General features: G+C 38.7%; 1 protein-coding gene across 4 annotated transcripts in view; it reads left to right on the forward strand.

Moving 5' to 3' along the window:
- Positions 1-21,008, forward strand: part of NR1H4 (nuclear receptor subfamily 1 group H member 4) — a 47,627-nt gene that overhangs the window by 1,501 nt on the left and 25,118 nt on the right. For 2 of the 4 annotated variants that reach the window (XM_069857032.1, XM_069857045.1), the window contains exons 1-2: positions 7,306-7,409; positions 13,147-13,286. In XM_069857032.1, coding sequence (XP_069713133.1) covers positions 13,202-13,286 — 85 coding nt within the window. In that variant the 5' untranslated portion in view covers positions 7,306-7,409; positions 13,147-13,201. Of the gene's footprint in view, positions 1-7,305; positions 7,410-13,146; positions 13,287-16,702; positions 16,846-21,008 lie in introns of those variants that run through there. The other 2 variants (XM_069857037.1, XM_069857052.1) reach the window with 2 other exon arrangements.

The raw sequence follows: 21,008 nt of genomic DNA on the forward strand, positions 1-21,008 counted from the left end.
CCACAGGCTCTTGAGGACTTATTCCACCATGGGTTAGCAGCTGAGAAAGGGCTGTCTCCTGTATGTACATGACACATCCTCTGGGTGGGCAACTCATTTGCTGATGGGAAATATTAGTTTTGGGGTAAGGTATTTCGAGGCTGTAAATACAGAGAGTTATAGCCACAGTCCCTCACTAGCTTGATGTAGTTATGAGGAAACCTTGAAGGGAACATTAGAAACCTCTAAGTTGACTCCACATGTGTGAGGAGCCAGTGCAGAAGGAGGCACAACGGCTTATGCTGCTGAGTAGGTGAACTGCCGTGCTTTGAACTGATTTTTGCCCTTTTTCACATAACTTGTCTCATTCTACACAACTATTTAGAGGAACAGTTGCAGCCTAAAATTAATGAATTTGTAAGATTTGTAAGACTCCCTTCCTTGTGAAGGTTTGGCAGGACAAGTCACCAAAGACAAGAATCAGAACTAGACAGATTTCCCATGCATGTAATGTACTCTATCACTATTCTCTAAATAACTTGCTTTTGTTATACATTTTCTATCGTGAGATGAGATGGGAACATGAAATGTATCTGTCAACTGAGATTTGAGATAAATGAGGGATCTGCCAATGCAAATGATTCAGCTTTTGGGATATGACCCAATTTGGGACAAAAAGGGTATTCAGATTAGATCTCAATAAATGAAGCTTTTCTTCAGAGTAAGCCCAAGTTAATATCATGAGATAAGTAACCTCTCCATTTCCTGATTTGTGTTGTTTACATTTAATAAACTTTATACCACATTTAATTTCTGTCTTCCAAAAAGGGAAAGAATTTGTTTTCAGAATGCAATGATGTAAACCGAAGATTAGGAAAGAAAGGAAAATAAACTAAATCCTTTCATTCTACCAAGATCTATTGTTTAACATCCCCTTAACTTTCTCTTCAACCAATACACTTTTCTTGGCCTTCAGATCCCTTTCTCTTGTCAGTACCAACTCTTCTCCAGGTGGAAACCAAGAGGATGATCTGACTGACCTGGGCCCTGTGCAGGGCTGATCCTATGCCTAGTTATTAATGGTCTCCCTGACTCTCCTCCATTTTTCCCCTATGTTTCTTACCCTCACTACAGAGGCGCTGCCTTCTCATTTGCTTGCTACTACTAATTATGACAGTAAGTACCTCGTCCATTTTTTGCACCTCCATGGCTAAGGAGACCATTGCAGTAGGAGAGCTGTAGCCATTTCAGAATTCTTTGTAATTTGCCTAGGAACTCTGCACCATTTCCACCAGTCATCTCACCAACATCTTCCACAGTGAGTTGGGAAGGACTCCACCAACACAATCATGGCTGACTTTGTTGGAATTAAGGAGGAAGCAATTGAAAGAGAACATGATAAAATTCCTCACTTTTATAAGATTGGCAATATCTAATGTTATCTAATTTCCAGTCCCTGTCATTTTTTCTAAGCTGGGTGGAGTCATAAGTACTCTTCAGCTGAACTTATGACACTGACTTTTTAATTGCTTGGTCTTTCTAGTGCAAGTTGGACATTATGGGCTCTAGCTGTGCTGTTGCTCCTCTTGCCTGCCACACGTAACCATAACTGTGGTCACCATTTGTCCAAATTCTGGTAGGTAACAAGGAAAAACCAACAAAAGCTTTAAGGGCTGCTCTACATAAGAGTCCTCAGGACACTAATAAGCTTGAACAGCACTGATCAGCCTCACATGGAGCCTCCCACACATCTTGCTAATGGGCTCAGGATGCTATTTGAGTTCGGCCCTGGGGCTCTAGTTGTGGTCTGTGGTGAGCTGGAGGTATGTGTTGTGCTGCCTCCTCATGTCCTGGTTCACTGGTGGATTTTTCTCTGGTGGGCTGCAGAACTAAGCTGTAGCCTGCATTGTCTCCAGTCCTTATTCTGCTCTGCCTCCTGGGTGGACCTCAGGCTGATGCTGCATGTAGTGTGCCTCCAGTCCTGAATCTAGCACTATCTCTTTCTGCTGCCCTTGGTTGATCCTTTGATGGTTTCTGACCCTGATTCACCACATTGCTCCCTCTGGTCCTGTTGCTGTCAGCACCCTGGCCCCACTTAGATACTGTGGGACTATACCCTGTGAGTAGGGCTATCTTCGATTATTCCTTATCTTTCCCATAGAGCAGCCCTGCTCCTGCTCCTTTCTGGTGTACAAATATCTTCCTTACAGAAGGAAGAAGGTAGCTTTTTCTAGACTGGGTCCTGCATGGTTTCTTGTAGCCACATCTCATGTTTCCCCTCCTCCTGCATTTATAGGCAGGTGTAATGAGCTTTTTTCAACTGCGGAGCATGTGGGGTGCTTATCTTCCTTGAGTGGTCATGGATATCTTAGGGCAGGGTAGAGCAATACCCCCAGGCTTTGCTCTGGGTTCTTGCCTAGGGTCTAATGCCCTCCCTCTAAATAAGCAATGAGAGCAGTCATCTGCCTGTGCCGCTTCAGAGCGCAGTAGACCCTCCTCCAGAACACTGAAGCATAGAACTGAGAGTTTAGAAACCTCACAGTGACTCTGGCTTGTCAAATAGCATTAGCAGAGACTCCTCCTGCATACCCAATGGCTTATAGTGCCCATTCATATGATGTCTCCACTACAGTTCCTCTCTGTGGATTCTTGTTAGCTATTGAACTAGTTCTTTTAAATGGCTTTAGTTTTCCTTGATGCTAGACACAGTATGAGAAACAAGTCAGGGTTGAAAAATCTGCAGAATTCATTTACTTAGTGTGACTATTTTAGCAATTCAAAATCCCATCTAAAAATATCCCAATATTTATTTATTAGTAATACTTCACTCATCATCCTTGACATTTAGTTTAAAATAACTACTTATTAATGAAAGGGCGCTGTATGCATTTGTTGGAATAGATCAACATTTCATAACATTTTTATCTCTCCAAATATTTACAAAATGAAAGCTAACTGTTATTGAACTCATCACTATCATACTGTACAACATCAAAATGTCAGGAAGAAAAAATTACAAAGAATAAAATATGTATTTACTGCAAGGCCACTAAAAGAACTTAGCAACTAATACTGTACTAACATGTTTAACTTAAAGCTGTGATTCCTGTAGGAAATTTTAGGCTTGTAACCTTTAGTAGAAGAGGGGAGAAAAAAACGCCCACATGTTGTAACAGTGCACAAATTAAAATTTAAAATAATGCGAGGCAATGTAACATGGAATAACCAGAAATTCTTAATAGAAAAATACATAATGAATTTCAGTTGAAGTCAACTAGAGGGAGGTACACCAAGTTCCCCATACAGAAATTCAGTATCTGACACCATAGCTGATTCCAAATATACTCAGCTATTCTCTTGCGCCCAGGCAGCTGTAAGCTGGTATCTGGTCAATAACGTTTATGCTCTTGCTAGAGCATGTTGGCTAACTATTAACTGCCTGCCATCAGTGAGGAATTACCCCTCTTAGGACAGATTCTTCCATGATAATTTTGCCTTCCATGACATTCCACTTTAAATATGTAAGTGATAAAGACAGAGTATTGGATTTCATCAGGGCACAACATAGGTTTGTTGGATGAGTTTTGCCCTGTTTGGAAACTGAATGATCAGAGAGCAGGTTAGAACAAAGTGGCTCTGATTAATGAAAGGCTTATTGACTAAGCTAAACTAATCTTAAAAGCAGTTATTCCTGTGCATTTGAAATGCAGGAGAAAAGCAAAGACAAACAGCTACTAGAGTTAACTCACTGAATGTTTGCACCCTGTTCCTTTCCTATTTTTTTAGCCTATACAGAAGCAGCCTTATCTATTAAGATTGCTTAATTATCTTCATATAATAAAATTTATTATAAGCTGGTGATAATTTTGGTCATCCTTCAAGAAATCAAAAGCTTCCTTTAATCATTAGACTGGTGAATAGTGGTATTTCTGAGAATGCCTAAGAATAAGAAATTACTGGTTTGAGGAGACAGACCATGACCCAAAGTGGTGTAGATGATATGTGTCCTCTGTGTAGCAATAATAGATAAAAGGTGCTGCAGGGATGAAAGAAAAGCTGCAGGTGACTCTGTTTAGTGTCAACTGTTTATAATCAAGTCAGGACTACTTTCTGAGTTGTAGCCAACGGCTTGTGCTGAGGCATGGTTTGGTTCAATTGAGCTCTCAGGTGCCTGCAGTAGCATTCACGTTGGGAGCTGTTCTTGGGAATGTATAGTTCTCAGTCAAGACACACATCCCTTGGCCTATCAAGCAAACACAGATCCAAAGTCTTTCACTAGGTATGACTGGTTGTTATCTGTACAATCCTACTAGAGTTCCAAGCAACTGACTGTGAGTAGGCAGAAAGTTGTATTCCTGTTAACAAGGTTTTCCTGCAAAAAGGAGAAGGTACTGCTAATTTGTGGGTATATTGTTTTCTTTTTTTCTTAAATGTGTGGTTATGCATTCATAGAGGTATGAAGAAAAGAAAATGCTGAAGATGAATGCCCAACCTACCTTTTCTTCCTTACCCCTTCTCTTCTTCTATGCTAGATTTTTCCATCCATGCTTTTAACGACAAACTACTTCATTGCCAGGATTTGTCTTGCCTTGCCAAGGCTGAGGTCATGGAGCTACTATGTCAGTGAAAGTGTGGGATGGCAATTATTTCAGTGGATAAAAAGCAGAGTAGAAGGAGGAGGTGAAAAGGAGTTATGACAAAACCTCTAATTCTTTCATGGGGTATGTAGTTTATGAAGTGGTATTGTCTAAGTAGATAGACTTCCAGCCCTGAGTGTAATACATACCCCTGGTTTTGTAGCTGAACATGTTTGTGCTCATAATGGCATGTATGTATTTTAGTATGTGTGCTGTTTGTCAGTTACAGAAGTAATCTTATTATTGTCTGGGGAGATTTTTGGATGTCAATTAATTTGCTGAAGTCTTAAAAAATATAGAATACAGTGCTACCATAAAAAAGATATTATATGTAACTGGATTTGGATATCTTTCCTTCCTCTTCTCTCCTTTAATGCTGTATAGGTAGTCTCTCATAACACTGCAGAAGATATATTTGATTTGCTCTAATTCTTTTCTGTTCAATTTTCATTTGCACATCAGCCACAACAAAATATGAACACCTGGCTTAAACTAGTAATTCCACATGCTGTTGCTACAGGCAACATCTCCTCTTTTGATCATGTGAATTCTTTCTTTGCTTTTACCAATATGTCTTGGAAGTATTGATTAGTGGACAAAGCACCACTTTGCCATTTGCTTTTTTATTATTGTAAGGAAAGTAAAATATTTCAATGCAACAAATTAATTACTGAATAGAGGTATTAAATTCAATTTCCTTTGTGGTGAGCTCTTTGCTATCTGACAAACAGCATCCACATAGAAAATGTATTTTGAGGAAGAACCTTTATTGAAGGTTGATCTCTAGGGACTTCTAAATAGCATCAACTATCTAGGACCAATGCTGCAGGAGGCTGAAAGCTGAAAATGAGATTTAAGGTCTTGAGAACTGGCCAAGAGATGGAAAGCTCTATCAGACATGATATGATGTCTTTTGGTCTTTTTGGCTCAGCCTCCACTTCTTCACCTGGTAAGGAAAAAATCTCATCACTGGCCTTAAGGTGACTAAAGGCAGCGGGGGAGGGCTGGTGTGTGTTTCCAAGGCACTGCTGAAATGGGCACTTACTGGAATGTGCCAGATGGGACACCAGCATATTTGGAATTGTGGAGGCCACCTGTCTCCTGAGGGTAGAGTTGTTTCGGAAGAATTCTGTATTTGAAAGTGCTTAATCAATTTTGCTAAACATTAAATTGTAAAACAGAAATATCACTGTTTACAGAAGTGATGGCTTTCAGACTGTCAGAAATGAGGACTGAGAGAACCTTAGTTTTAAATATACTTAACATATGGCCAGTGCCTGATGGAATAAACTGTAGGCATAAATTCCCCCAAAACAATACTCCCTTGAGCATGTTAGTGTCCAGTCCCTATAGCATCATTTTCCCATTAATCTCTTCAGAAACAGGTCATACAGTGTGTGATCGGCTGGCTACCAGGTGAATTTGCAAGAAACAGAGTATCTCGGAAAGATCCTTTGTTAATAACATTTTTAAAAAAAGGTCAGAGTTTCAGTTTCCTTGATGTAAGCTTGTGGATGAATATACTTTTTAAAAATATTTTTTTCTTTTACACTGGCAGGAAGTAAAAGAATTTTACTCTTGGTAATATCAGGGCCAGCAGCTGTCACCTTTCTCCTACAGAGGACTGTGATTGCTGCCCAATGCCTCTTTTTTTTTTTCTACAGTAGGAGGTACAGCTTGTGTTTCTGTGTATTCACTCTTGATCAGACAGTGTAAATATGTAGAGGACAGAGAGCATATACCATGTGGCAGACAAGTATTGGCTTACCATGAGGAATACTGCCAGCTGTCTCCTCTGGCTGAAATTTGCCTCAATACCACTGCCAGTTCAGGTCAACCCCACCGGATATGTTTAGTAATGCAAAGCAGGAAATTATCACCTTTGCTGTGTAGGTAGGATTTTGAAACAGAACACCCTGGATTCATTAAACTTTACTTGAAATCACTTTACTGAGTAAGTGGGGATGTAGTGGTTCAAGGTCCCCTTTCCGTCAGTGGCAAGAGATCAGCATTTTTAGATGCAGTGCAGCCCACACAGGATGTGATTCACAATCTACTGGCACCAATTTCTTCCCATGGTGCGCAAAAGGTGCATGAGTCTACTATGCTTAAAGTTAAGGCCTTCAGTTTCATGCCCAGAGCCTTATGGGATGAGCCCAAGTCAAAATGATAGTTATTTAAGAGTGTGGCAGATCCAGAAAATGAACTTTAATGTCCCCAAATCCCTGACATGCTATAATTGATGGTCTATCCTGCTTCTTCAGTACTCAGTTCAATGCTCAGTTCCCCTAAAAAGTGTAAAGAGTAACAGAAATACTTAGAGGTCAAGTTTATGTCTTGGGATGATATCTGGACTCCTTGAGTGGGAAAGACAAGGAGGCTGAGAGTGTCATAAAAATGTAAATGTGTGAGAAAAGTGTTATAATCAGCAACAAGGTACTATCACCCCAAGGAAACTTCCCTCTGCGCCCAGCCAGGATATGATCGGGCATCTCAAGTCTCTGTGCTGATGGACAAGTTGGAATTAACAATGTTTTAATACAGCTGGTGTTTGGAGAGTTTTGCAAAGAAGGAATTGTTAATGAGTAATCCTTATCCAACAGGGCAGTAAGCCAACAAGCACAAGCTTTGATTCATTGTGTTATCACTACAGGCTTCTGCTAAACCAAAAAAAAAAAAAAACTACAACAACAACAAAAAAATAAAATGTTGCTATGTGAGAATTGTTAGGATACTGAACTGAGTGCAGAACTGTCTTCCATCCTGCCATCCGCAGTCTTCCAGAAAAGAACAGTAAGTAATAACTCCTGAAACTGCTAGTTCTTGCTGTTGTGTAATGTTAAAGCAATTTTCTCACCTGAATTATTTAGTGGATATTAGTGGATTTTTGACCAGAAAAAAAAGAGATTTTTGAATCATGTCTTTTATTGAAGAATAAAATGTGAAGTAATTTTGTCTACAAAATTGGTGCAACAGCAGGAATTCCCCCCTGGGAAAAATGTTAAGGTAATGAAAAACAATGACAGTGTTTGATTTTTTTTTTCTTTAAAAAGCTGGCTTCTTTCTTTGTGTGTCACTGGAAAAGAAGGCGTAACTTTGTTACTTAGTCTTTCCTGCAATAACAGTATCTAGTTGATTATGTGTCTCAGCTCTAAAATTGTAGTGGTTTGTTAATGTTTTATTCTTTTGGGAAGAGAAAATGTTTTAAATGTGATTAATGGGACAACAGAGGGCAATACAGAAAAGCAATGGTTGCATTTGTTGTATGTAATTTCTGTGTTCAATGGTCTTGTGTACAGATTACAGGTGCTTCTTCTGAAGTCCAGGACTTTAGCATTTATTTCACATAACTAGCACAAGCAAAAAGGAATTTCACATTTCAGGTGATTACTATTTGATTCTATTGTCATTTTCTAAAAAAATACAGGTTTGTTCTGAGAGTTCCTGCTGGCCAATTATCTTCAGAATACTATAATACTGGTAAGACACATTTGGTTTTGTGATTCTTATGGCTACTGTTTGTGTTGCAGAGAACCTAGAGATCCCAAACTAGATTGGGATCCCACTAGGCTAGATGGGAGTCCAAAAACTGTTTAAGAAAGGAGGGTTTGCAGTTTTATCAGCTGAGACATGAAAAAGAAGCTGGAGACAGCAGGTTATCCCAGGGACAGTCAGAAACTGATCTCACTATGTGAAGTTACTTGCCTACATGTAGAAATGTCATTGAGATTTCTGTTAGTTCTCAGTTTTTCTTGTGACTGACTTAAAGGTATTTATTTTTGCTTCAGAATTAAGCTGTAAGAATATCCTATATTTTTTGTGTTCCATGTCTCTTTGTTGCTCTGATTTTAAACATCACTTTAAAAACTCCAAATAGTAAATTTCAAACACGCACAGTAACATCAGTCCTGCCTCTGGTTCTCAAACCTGCTCATATTGTTTCTTCTATTTTGCATCAGTTGCTGTGTTGCTGCCTGTGGTGCCACACATGCTGAAATGACCTGGCAGCAAATGGCTAGAAACAAGGAGCACAAATCTTCCTAATGCTTTCATGTCTCTTTGATACACTTTAATATAAACAGGCAAGCAAATAAAAAAGCCTCTCAAGTAAGTGAGGCACCGCATTAAATGTTCTAAAAAAGCCTATGAGTCCAGATCAAAAGCCTTTGAACCAGATTTGAATCTTTCCATTGACGTTAACAGTGTTTGGGTAGGGCATAGACTAATGATGTTATCAAAATACCTCTTTGAGCAATTGGTAGCCAGATGTGTAAAGAATAAGACAACATTATGGGACAGGAGAGAAATGTACCTCACTAATATTTGAGAAAAATGTTGTCAGTGCTTTGATATATCTTCTTCTACTGAGTAATTGAAGTAGATTCAATCATTCTTCTTCTGAAGGTAAAATGCAACTAAACTATCATGGAGCTTTCCTGATGATCAAACGTATTTTTACTTCTTCTAAAAGTATGGGGCTATGATGCTTTTGTCTTTTAGCAGGCCCAGTTGATTTTAACTTTAATTATTTCATTAAAAGGCTTGGCTTTGCTTGCACAGAAACCAGGGCTTTACTATTGACCATAGTAGGGTCACAGGTAGTCCACTGGTAAGAGTCCATAATAAATATGCAACTGACACTCCTGTGCTTATGTGTATTTGAATGTATTTGTATACACCCATGAACATATAGCCCTTAAGAAAGCTGAACAAGCATTCATATGTAAACATACGGTGAAAGAATGAGCCACATGTAATAATATACACCTCAGTTTTCTGTTAAACATAGAATTCATAAACATGCACTTATTGACTGTTCAGTAGTATGCTAAGAGATACCAATAACAAAGTATTATGTAATTCAGAGGTCTTGATACACAAAAATATTCTTAAGCAATTGGGCATGTAGTTTACTTCATACATACAGACCTCTGTTTTTCTTTGCTGTTTGGCCTATGAAAAGAATCTCAAAAGGTGGCGGAGTAAGTAGTTTTAACAAGTTCATTAAAAAAATTATTTGGAGAGCAATAGTTATTTCCTTTTGCATTTATTTCATCTTTTACCTCTCTGATGCTTTTTTATTTTTACACCACAGGATGGAGTATCAGTAAAGTTGGCTGAGGTAGTCTAGATTCATCTTGGTAGCAGTAGCTAAAAGATACACTTCATACAAGGAAGCAAGCATGAGGCAGGAATACCTGAATTGTACCAAAGACACCTGCAAATATCAAGAAGCATTCCAGAATTATGTTTTGGTGGATACAGAAATCTGAATTAAGAGAGTGGCTGCTGACCCCAGTTCACGTAGATGAACTTATTCTGGAAGCTGAGATGACATAGCTTTGTTACCAGCCAAATAATAATAAATGCCTCAGACCCTCTATCTTTGGAAGGAATGATTCTGCCAAGAGCTTTTGTGTGTAGGTGCTGCTCCATGGGAGTTGTAGCCAGCTGAGACTGGTATTGTTCAACAACCCAGGAGGATTAGGCTGAGAAGAGGTTAATGATGGGGTATGCATTGTGGAACCAGCTCTTTGAAAGTGGAGTCCATCCCTGCTGCTTTGATGCCTTGTGACACTAACTTGTGATGACCTATACTGTTTCCCAGAACTAAACAATATATATGGAATAAATGGTACTAAAATGCTCTGCATTGTGTACCTTGTGTAGATCTGAAAGTTGGAAATCAGTAGTTGCTGCTTATAAATAACGATTAAATTAATTGAATATATCTAAAATAGGATAGATGGCTCACAGAAGTCTGAGTTCAGGGGAAAATCAAAGCAAAATGTCAATCAGTATTTAATTAAGAGTTTGGTGTTCAGACAAATTTACAGTAGCAAAGCTACATGTAATGGAAAACACATTTCCAGCCTTCTTAATGTTGAACATGTCTTGTGCCTTGCAGAAATCCCCAGAAGATAAGACTAATTTCTTCCACCAAATCCAATAAACAGTCTACGTTAGCTGAATATATTAGAAAATTAAGTATTAAAAAAGATCAGAACTGCAATGTTATCATGAATAGTTGACTTAAACTGAATCCATCCAGATCAAAATTAAAGTAGCAGGAGGGTCAGAGTTACAAAACCTGTAAAGTCCTAGCATACTGGGCAGCTGTGACCAATAAATCCTCGTTTCTTACTATATACAAGGCAATATTAATAGCACCAAAGTTTTTTTGTGTGTATGCAAAGAATAATAGATTCCAAGAAGTCCATCTAGAGATTAAAGAGTGACATTATCCAATGATGTGCTAAACAATGGAATAGGCTCAAAGAAACAAGAAAGAAGTTTATAGATATTTTGAAGAGACTGTAAAAACACAGACACTATTTTAGCTTTTAAAAGTATAGCCTGTTTGCTTTCTCCTTCAGTTGCAGTAGAGACTAAAAGGATGCAGGATATACACCTCACAAGCTAAGAAGCTATGCAAGTCTGACCATATACTGGCAGTCTAACAAAATACTTTAAAATGGATGTAGTCTTGGGACTGTCTTTAAAGTGTTTGAATACAGCATCCAACATTCCCTAGGAAGATAAGTTCTAGGTTCTGTGTGAACATGTAGAAATACACAGTCCCAATGCTGACATGTTAGCCACTGCAGTGTTAGCTCCTCATATAGAGTCTGAGGAAGAAGCATGAGAGGTAGCAGTATGAATGGCATATAATCTTCAAGTCTGGCTGCGTGGACAGGTAATCCTACCAGGAACTTCAATGGCTGCACACCCATGGGCTATAAGAAAGCTACTGAAGGGCCTGGAAATGAAGAGAGGGTGGTGATGACATCTCTGGTCTTCAGCAGGAAAATCCATACATGCATTTAGAAGCTCTCTGAAGATACCTCTTTTTTAATGTTTCTTTTACTGAGCGTTATAAGGGTCCTGACTATCTATCTCCCACGTCAGAACCCTTGCAACAGGCTGTAAGAGGAACCTCCTCCCAAGGGTCTGTCATGGGCAGATCATGAGAAAACCGGCTATCAGAACTTGTAAGCCTTTTACAGCCATGTGGGCAGCCTCACCTCTTGAGTCTAGTAGCTATCTTCCCCAGCAAATGTAGTAGTGAGGCAATAAAACAGTTGGAAGTTGACGTGGCTAGTTGCCAACTCCCATCCCACGATACATGGAGTTTTTTGCTGTTGCAAAACTGTGTTTCTGAGCTGGATTTGAGATTGTGTGTTTACATATTATTTGCCACAAGAATCTTATCTGGTCTGTGATACAAGTAGCTTTTGACATTTCTGAGTAAACTGTTTAAATTATGTGTAGGCATTAAAATGCATCTGTCTAATTAGAGGGTTTTTGTTTATGTTAAGAAAGAACTTAATGAATCCTTATGGACTAATCCAAATACAATTACACAGTGTACTTGCCACTTTGACAAGCTACTTCCTAGCCTGCTCAGCACTAGGAGTTCCTGCTGCATTCATGTCTGGTGACTTCACTTCTCGAGAAACATGCTGAGCCCTCACTGGGAAGCAGACTAGGGTATAACTTCCAAATTCCTTCAGTGAGTGGAAACACAGTTCTAGGGACAGTCACACAGAAACAAAACCAAACAAAGGATTAAGATTATACAACAAAGCAAAACAGACTTCTCTGATCTTTATGCAGTCTTCTTGCTGTCAGCATAAACCCTAGAGGCATCTTGCTGGAGCATTATGTTCTCCTGTTGCTGATGGTCCTGCCTCAAGTGCCATTCTTGAGTTGCCCCATCCCACCCTCTTGCATGCCCTCCTCCTGGATGCACAAGTGGTTTAGCTATGGTCTCTGAGTAAAAGGGCTATTTGCTCTTATTTAACAGCCTGATGGTCAGAGCAGGAAGGAGAAGACCTGGGTACAAGGCCACTGTCAGCCTCAGAAGCTGAAAGCTGCTCCCTCTGACCTGCCAGGAAAATATGCTAATGAGTGCATACAAGCATCTTCTAGCCTTCCTAAAGCAGAGTTATATGACTGCTTGAAACTACAGAGGGAGCAGGTAGGCAAGCCTGGTTATCACACCAAGGCTTTGCTTTCTGTTTTTGACACCATTAATTGTGCTCAGACTGTAATTTCTGAAGGCAAGATAAAGAACAAGTCACTGGAAATTAAACTTGGGCTTCCTGGATTGGTTCTTCTGACCTAACTATTAACATACCCTCTTTCAGTAAGCAAAAACAATGAAATTGTGAAAAGATGATGAAAAAAGTAATGCAAACGACTGGTATTCCCTGGAAGGGGGGATGACCTGCGTGCCTTCAGCAGGTCAGGACAGTGCTTCGGTCTGTGGATATTTGAATCAGGTGGAGCATAAAGTCCCATTATTTTTAAATGAACAGCAGAAGGATGGAAAATAAAATATATCACAGCAAGGAAAAAACAAATTAGATGCAGCCTTTTATTTGAAGGCTGAATTAGGCATCGAAAGTTCAAGCCAATGTTTATTACAGCAAATATTGAAACAACCTTCTGAATACTGTATTACTGTATAGATACACAAAAATAAGTTATCTTGTTTCAAATATTCTTTTTGCTTAACGTTTTTCAGGGTCTCCTTTCAACCTCTTTCTGAAAGGACATATTTCTCCTGAACTGAAGAATAAATGGGATCTGAAATTAATTTAATAGGACATCACCAGCTAGCCACTGCTGATGGATTTTCTCTCGTGGAAGGTCCTCATTTGTTTGGTAAGTCACCACATTAGGTTAAAACAGCAAGCTATCCTTTACTCAGAAACCTAGAAGAAGATGCGCTGAAATCTTAAATCAAGGATGTGGTTGACATGTGCCAACCTGATGTCGAGGCTCTGGAGCGAGTCCAGAGAAGAGCAATGAGGCTGGTGAAGGGGCTGGGGAACAGGTCTTATAAGGAACAGCTGAGAGAGCTGGGGTTGTTTAGCCTGGAGAAGAGGAGGCTGAGGGGAGACCTCATTGCTCTCTATAACTACCTGAAAGGAGGTTGTAGAGAGAAGGGTGATGGCCTCTTCTCCCAAGTGACAGGGGACAGGTCAAGAGGGAATGGCCTCAAGCTCCGCCAGGGGAGGTTTAGGCTGGACATTAGGAAAAAATTTTTCACAGAAAGGGTCATTGGGCACTGGAACAGGCTGCCCAGGGAGGTGGTTGATTCACCTTCCCTGGAGGTGTTTAAGGGACAAATGTATGAGGTGCTAAGGGGCATGGTTTAGTGTTTGATAGGAATGGTTGGACTCAATGATCCAGTGGGTCTTTTCCAACTTGGTGATTCTATGGAAGGAATAACAAATAATGGGGCTGTGATGTTAATGTGATCCTGCACGCTATTGCTTTCATCCCTCCTCATAGTAGGTTGCTTCTATAACACTATTCTAATACCTGAAATCATTCAGCAAAGACAGACCTTTTTATCTGGGACGGATGTTATATTCATCCGAGTCATTTAAATCAAGCTGAACAGATATGTTTTCAGTTAATTTGTAATAAAATTGTAGAGCAGTGTATTTGCATTGCCATATTATGCAAATTTATAAAAGTAATTTAACCTAAATTAAAACCACTCTTTTATTGAGACTATTAAAAACTTCTGCTATTAATTTCAATGCACAAGAAAATTTATAATGCAAGCTGGGAAATTCTCTTTGCTCCAATTCCACTGAATTTTTCAAGACTAAGTATGGGTTTGTGAAGAATGAAGAATTCTTGGTCAATATTATATAAGCAGGGGGAAACTCTCTTCTGTTATTTGTATTGCTAAGAAAAAAAAAAGAGAATATTACATGTTTTAGCTTTTCTTTTGGCAGCAGAGGGGGACCTTTCTTGAGTAAAATGACATATTCAGGGTCTCACACAAAATACAGACCCCCACAGAAAGCTGTAACACTTCAGAAGTTTCCAGTCCAAATAAGACCAGAATTCTCTCTTTTTGAACGCTGGAAAAATTGAAAATATTTCTGTTTCATCTGTCTGAAACTAGAATAGTGGCTTGGGCATGGTGGGACTCTGACATGTGAAGCCATTTCTGCTGCCAAGAGCAGAAAACCTTAAAAAAATAAAGTTTTTCTACCTTTCAGTTGCTGGAAATCATATGTTGCTATATGAACAGTATATGTCAAAAGTAAAGTATCTCTTTATGCCATTGGAGATAGTGTGTTTTAACTAGTTTTTCGCTTCTGTGGTTATGACTTCCTGGAAAAAAAGGAGCTCAAAATGCAAACAAAGAAGCATCTTTAACCTGGCAGGAGTGAGGGTCCTTCCCTTCCACCCTCTCTTCCTGGAAAACTGCTTCTATTTTTCTGCCTTGCTACTCAGGTGATCTAGAAGCTTCCTAGATCTCAGAAAATATGTTTTTGAGGAAGTGGCCAAAACCAGATGCATAAAATGATACATCATCTGTAGTATCTGCATGCAAGATTGAGTTTTCCTTACTTGCAGCTCTGTTTTTTCCATTGAGGTAAAGGAACTCCTGATAACAAGAAACCCCAGAGATGCATGAGTCTCCATGGGATATGACATGTAACAAAGGAGAAAAGGAAGCAATACATCTAAACTTCTCTTAAATATTTAACAATGTAAGAACAGCAAAATGCCATTGGAAATCGTTGTAGGCATAGAAGAGTGCCTAAGATGAGCTTAAAAGACTGACTCCTTTTAGATAAATTTCTATTTGTTACATTTATACTTTTATTTAAAAAAATGTAGTAGGATCAAGTGTCCAAACTGATTAAACAACTTCGAGATCATAAGATATGTTAAATAACTATCTGTCTTTAGCACCACCTGGCAGATGATGCAACATCTGGCTTCATCTGTGCAGTGAAGTTAATTAGGCCCACAACAGACCCCCACATCAAAAGGAAACAAACCAACACAAATTAAAGCTGAAAATCATGTATGTATAATAATTATGAAGAGAATCAAATCAAACTAAGTGGCAATCTGGGGAAAAGAATAACAAGAAGGAATGAAGATGAATGGAGCTCTGAAGGTGAAGGTTGCCCCATTGAACAAGGCAAAACCAAAATGCATCTGAGTGATGCTTTCTTTTGTGCATGTGTGAGTCATTTGTGGATGAGAAAGGAGACTGTTTTGAGAAATAAGGGGAATCTTTCAGTCTTGGGCTTGTTCCTCTGCCTGTTTACTTCCAGATGCGATCCTTAGACATAATCCTGGTCACAAATCTGATGTTGACTCTTAGTAAACTCATTCACAGTGCTAAATCAAAGTGGCACAGCACCCTTGACTGCTCCTTTTGATGCTACTCAACTCTTATCTTGCTTTGGGCTCTGTTTTGGATTGCTTTAGTAGGTATCTTTAAGAAACAGGCTTACACCAGGAACTGTTCCCAAAAAGGTGGCATGGGCAAAACTGCAGTAGGCTTGGATCATTTTACACTACACTGTCCTTTAGCACCATCTCAGTGAGGTCTGAACCTTCCTACCTTAGCTGCCATCAAACCAAGGCATGCCGCACAATCTTCTGTCTTCACGCTGTCCCAGTAGTGCTGTGGTGGCATCCAACGCGATGTTACAGATGCTTTAAACTGAAATAACGTATATTAAACAATAATATCTGAGAGGCACAGGGCCCAGAAGAACAAGAGAAGACAACAAACAGTATGTAGTGCAGAGAGTTAGTTTTACCCCTAAGCCGCGTAGATGAGAATTAATCCTCGATGTCTGGCCTTGGGGCGAGGACATCTCTCTGGCATATCTTGTCATACAGATGCGTCCAGGATGGCCTGAGCACTTTGGCCCTTTTTTGAGAATGCAACATTTCTGTGCTTAGAAAAACAGCCGTTAATCCAGTCAGCCTGTGCTTCTTATGTTACTGACATTGGTAATCTATTGCACAATGACCTGATATTACTAAATATTTATTGATAAAAAAAATTATTATAATTAAACCACAACAGATACAAAATTACAATAGTTAGGCTACTCAGAGACATTCTCTGGGATGGTAACCAAATTTCATCCAGGTAAATCCACGCTGGGAACAGACATCGCTGTTGCTTTAGACATTTACAAACAAGTTTCTCTTTAATGAAGTTAATCAGTAAACTATATAACCTCTGGCCTGTGTCATTCCTTTGCTAATCTTAAAGAAAGTTCTCACAGTGAAGAAATCAACAGGATAGGCACAAAGCAGAATTAGGAAGTTTTATTTATACGTCGTCTTTAAGGGAGAAAAAGAAAAAGAGAGGAAAAGTAGGACTGGGTACCTTAAGAAGAGTATTTTCTTCAGGAAATGGTCAGTCTGATGACAGCCTAAGGTAGGATATTGTCATGTCCTCTCTTTGGTTTGTGTGCTATCTATTCTTGCATTCTTCCCTGAAATCATAGGATGTTAGAAAGTTGCTTAAATTAAATTATCTTTAAAAATCTACAAATTAATTTGTTTGAATTAAATCAGGATTTCATTCATGGTTATGCTGTGGTTTCCAAATAACTCTGAATCTTGTTCTTAATTCTTTAAGTTCCTTCATGGGTATCATATGGAGAGCCAGAAGTCCGTATTTTAAAACTGCTTAGTTTTTTCCTCTTCAGTTAGATTTATATCAGTGGAACAATATTTTTTATGTTGAAATTTGATCTCATTGTAGTTTCTATAATATTCTGGATTGAAACACCTTAAATCTGCACATAACCTCAATATAACTCTGAAATCACTTTAATTAGTTCCTACCCAGAAAATTCCTTGTTGTTTCTACAAGCACCTTTTCAAGTCTTATGAAAAGTATTCTGTGTAAAATTTAAAGGAACAGAACCAAAACTCTCCAATGAGCTTCAGTTCCAAATGGCATTGTGAAAAAAAGAGTTGTAAAATGCTGATCACATACATGTGAAGGTTTCACTTTGATACTAGTAAGCTTTCCAGACATATGTAAAATGTTTTTCATAAAAACCCATGGTTTTTGCAAAACATTATCTAAAACGTCTACTGATATAAGTAGATATTTGTGTGTGCCCAAATAGTTTTTATTTAAAAACATAAAAAGTATGCTTCCAAAAGGAAAAACAGATAAATGTTTCAAAATAGTTAAGACTACAGAAACATAAAATATCACTGTATTCCAATGAGCTTGTTTCTGATTTCACTTTCACTGCTCATACTACTGCAACTCCAGTGATTTCAGTGGGCTGGCTTTACAGTGGTGTTGGAACAGCCCATCTCAGACTTCCGCTAATATATAACTGGATAAAGCATATGTATGTTCTGGTTGGCAAGGTAAGATTAATGTTTTTTGGTGATAAGAAACTGTTTGGTCTAGGCCTGAATGTACTTTGCAAAGTGTAATTAAAAAAAAACAGTTCAGCTTTCAAATGTCACATAGGACAGAGCAATGTATACCTCTGAAAGCAGAACCCCTTCAGCTTTTGCTGGAAGCCTTGTGCACGCAGAGGCTGGAGGAATATAGCTCAGAACATGCTTTTTTCATCAGTTCATAGAAATACTCTGTCTCAACAACTCCTACGTGTCTAGTTTCTATTTCAGCCTCATTATTTGCATTCAAATCTTTAAGATAATATTTCAGGATGACATTTCAACTAAAAGCATAAACATTTCATTTTGAAATGAACTTTATGAAACACCCTCACAGTTTCAAATAATATTTTTAGCAAATATTTTAGGTCGCTAATACTTTGGAGAAGACTATGTCTTGCAAAGCTTAATTCTAGACTCACTGATGATTCTGGGGGAAAAGAAAAAACAGAAAAATAATTTGACCACTGTTTTTGATCTGCGCTGGGTGGAGAATGGCACCTCACTCAGTCATCACAAGTTGGCTGATTTCAAAGGATGAAACAAATGCCACCAAGCCCTTCAAACAGGTTTACTTAAAGAAAAAAAAAACAAAAACCCAGAAAAACCCCACAAACCACATGCAAAACCAAAAATACCCCAAAACCTCCAGCCTTCTTCCTTTAAGCTAAAATGGGAAAACCTACATGGTTACAACCTAATTATTAACTTAATTATCCTTAAAAATCACTCTGGTCTCCACAACTAGTGCCTGAGCACTTCCCAGAGTTTTAGCTGTAAACCTGTTTTATGTGAAACAAGACCATGTTTTCTCAGTCCCTGCCAACCCTGCCTATTCTTCCTTTTCACTTCCTTTGCTCTGAGTATGGACTCATCACAGCTGAATTCTTAATGTGCCTGACACAGAAGGAAAAAGAAAGACATACAGGCTGGTTGGGTTATTTCCCCATATTTAATTTCATACATTACCACTCAGACTTTTTTTGTTTCCTTCAGAAGCAGAATTATTGACTGTGAACAGTTCTAAATATGTCTGTAACCCAATGGATCTATAATAGTTTAAATAAACATCCGATATTGTCTCAGGATGTGTTGCAGTTCTTTAGCAGTACTGAGTATTTTAACAAGCCCTCAGAATATTTTTTGACTGTTGAAGGAGCATCGCCTTCCTTCCTTCTTGCTCCTTAAGAGTCCCAAGAAGTTCAGGTGGAATATCCTGTGGATGACATAAAGTTAAGAATCAACAGTTTCTTCCCTTTCATTTTGGGATAGTCCCGCTTTCCTTTAGCAAATCCAATCAACTAAGTAATTACTAACTAGAAAATGACAACTCCATGATGAAGACATTAATTTTCAAAGAGAGACTGAATGATTTGTATAACGATTGTGCATCTCGCAATTAACACCGGTTTTTGTACCTGAAGTACCTTGACCAGTCTTAATGAGGAGCAGTCTCACAAATGGTAAATATAATTAAAAAAAGAACATCATTAAACATATACTGAACAATAAAGATCAGCATCAGATCATTAATGTCCTCACCCTTTATGTGTTTTGTCACCACTGCGGCTGGCAGGTATCAGTAAGTGTTCACATTTGATGCATGAAACCTTAACTTCACCTCCAGGCTCTTCCACAGAGTCCCCTACATGCTTGTATTTTGTCTCAGGTCTCCATCTCACATATATGCTGTTTATTTAGAGGGCATAAACTCGGGTTTGAGGAGTGCCTTCTGCTGTTCTGCTTCTGCCAGTGTAGTACTTGGGGCCCTGCCCTCTTCTGGAGCAACTAAATGCAACCATAATTAAACTAAATAATAATAAATGGCACCATTATTCTTAATTCCATTTGTGTCACACTTTTCCAGATATACATCTTACTGCTTATCCTTGAACTGAAACCTCAACATTTGCTATTGGCAAAGATGTGCTGTGGATGATACAGTAATCACACAAATCCAGGCACTTGTGTGAGTGCTACAGCACTGTAAAGTAGGAAGGGCAGAAGCCTCCAGAGCAAAAGCATTGAGACTTCAGAAATGAAAAAGTAGGTGAAATGAAAAGGTTAATTTTTGGCACTATTTGAAATGAGACAAAGGAGTGGGAAGAATTCCCTGCTATAGACTTTAATTATTGTTGTCATTACAGATGTTCCCTCTTATTAACTGTTAGCATTTCTTCATTGTTACTGATTCATCAGAAGTGAAGAAGACTTGCAAGGGAACTGATTTTATGCCAGCAAAAATGTTGTTGTAGTGCTTCTGAAGCACTGTTAAGTAATGACACCAAAAAACATTAAGCTACGATTTCCTTGTAAATACTGCTGTTGATTCCAATAAGTGGGACTCAGCATCTTCCTGGAAACGCGCACAACTTTTCTTAGAGTCTCTTCTTGGAACTAATGAAGGAATTGTGTCAGTGTTTTCATGAAACAGCAAGATGTGGCTTTCTTCAACAGAAAACATGAATTAGTTTCCAAATAGCATTTAAATTACTTTTCAGCTGTTTGACTTGGGCTTGATTTTAATTACACCATCCTGGGGCCACTAGTTGCCGTAGTATTTGTAATACAGAAAAAAATAAGACTTAAGCTGTTTGCATTTTAAAACCTGCTGTTTAATGGGAAAAGTTATGGTAGCCACCAGATACTGTGTCAATCCCAACAAAGAAAGGTTGTCATTCCTTGTATCACTGCCAAGTTTGTGAATAGTGCTGCCTTAACAAGGTGCTTTGTGTAAGAACTGCAGAACTCTACTGAGTGCCACAGGCTTGCAAGGGTTAGGAACTTGGCTTCAGAGGCTGTCTGGGTGGCCAGTGGATGCTGGATGGCGAAAGGGTTGCATTTTACAGCTCATATTAGGAATATCTTCTCTGTGCCTTCATGGTAACCTCACTTCCCCCTTTCAGGCTCTTCTTGAAGGTTTGTTTCACATGCTTAGTCTTCTAAGTAAGCCTCACGCTTTCCGCAGTGCATTTTCCCCTATTATGATGTATTCATTCAGAATTAAATAGAAATTAACATGGAGTCTTGATCTAACTTTCATCAATGCCATAGCACTTTCGGCTTTTGCTTGTATTTCTTTTATTCTGCTGTGAGACCTAATTCAGATTGCTAGCTTCCCTGTGGTGTGAGTTCCTCTTTCTTGTAAACAGAACATTTATACAATTAGCT

Source organism: Phaenicophaeus curvirostris, chromosome 1 (assembly GCF_032191515.1).
Source record: "Phaenicophaeus curvirostris isolate KB17595 chromosome 1, BPBGC_Pcur_1.0, whole genome shotgun sequence".
NCBI classification, from domain to species: Eukaryota; Metazoa; Chordata; class Aves; order Cuculiformes; family Cuculidae; genus Phaenicophaeus; species Phaenicophaeus curvirostris.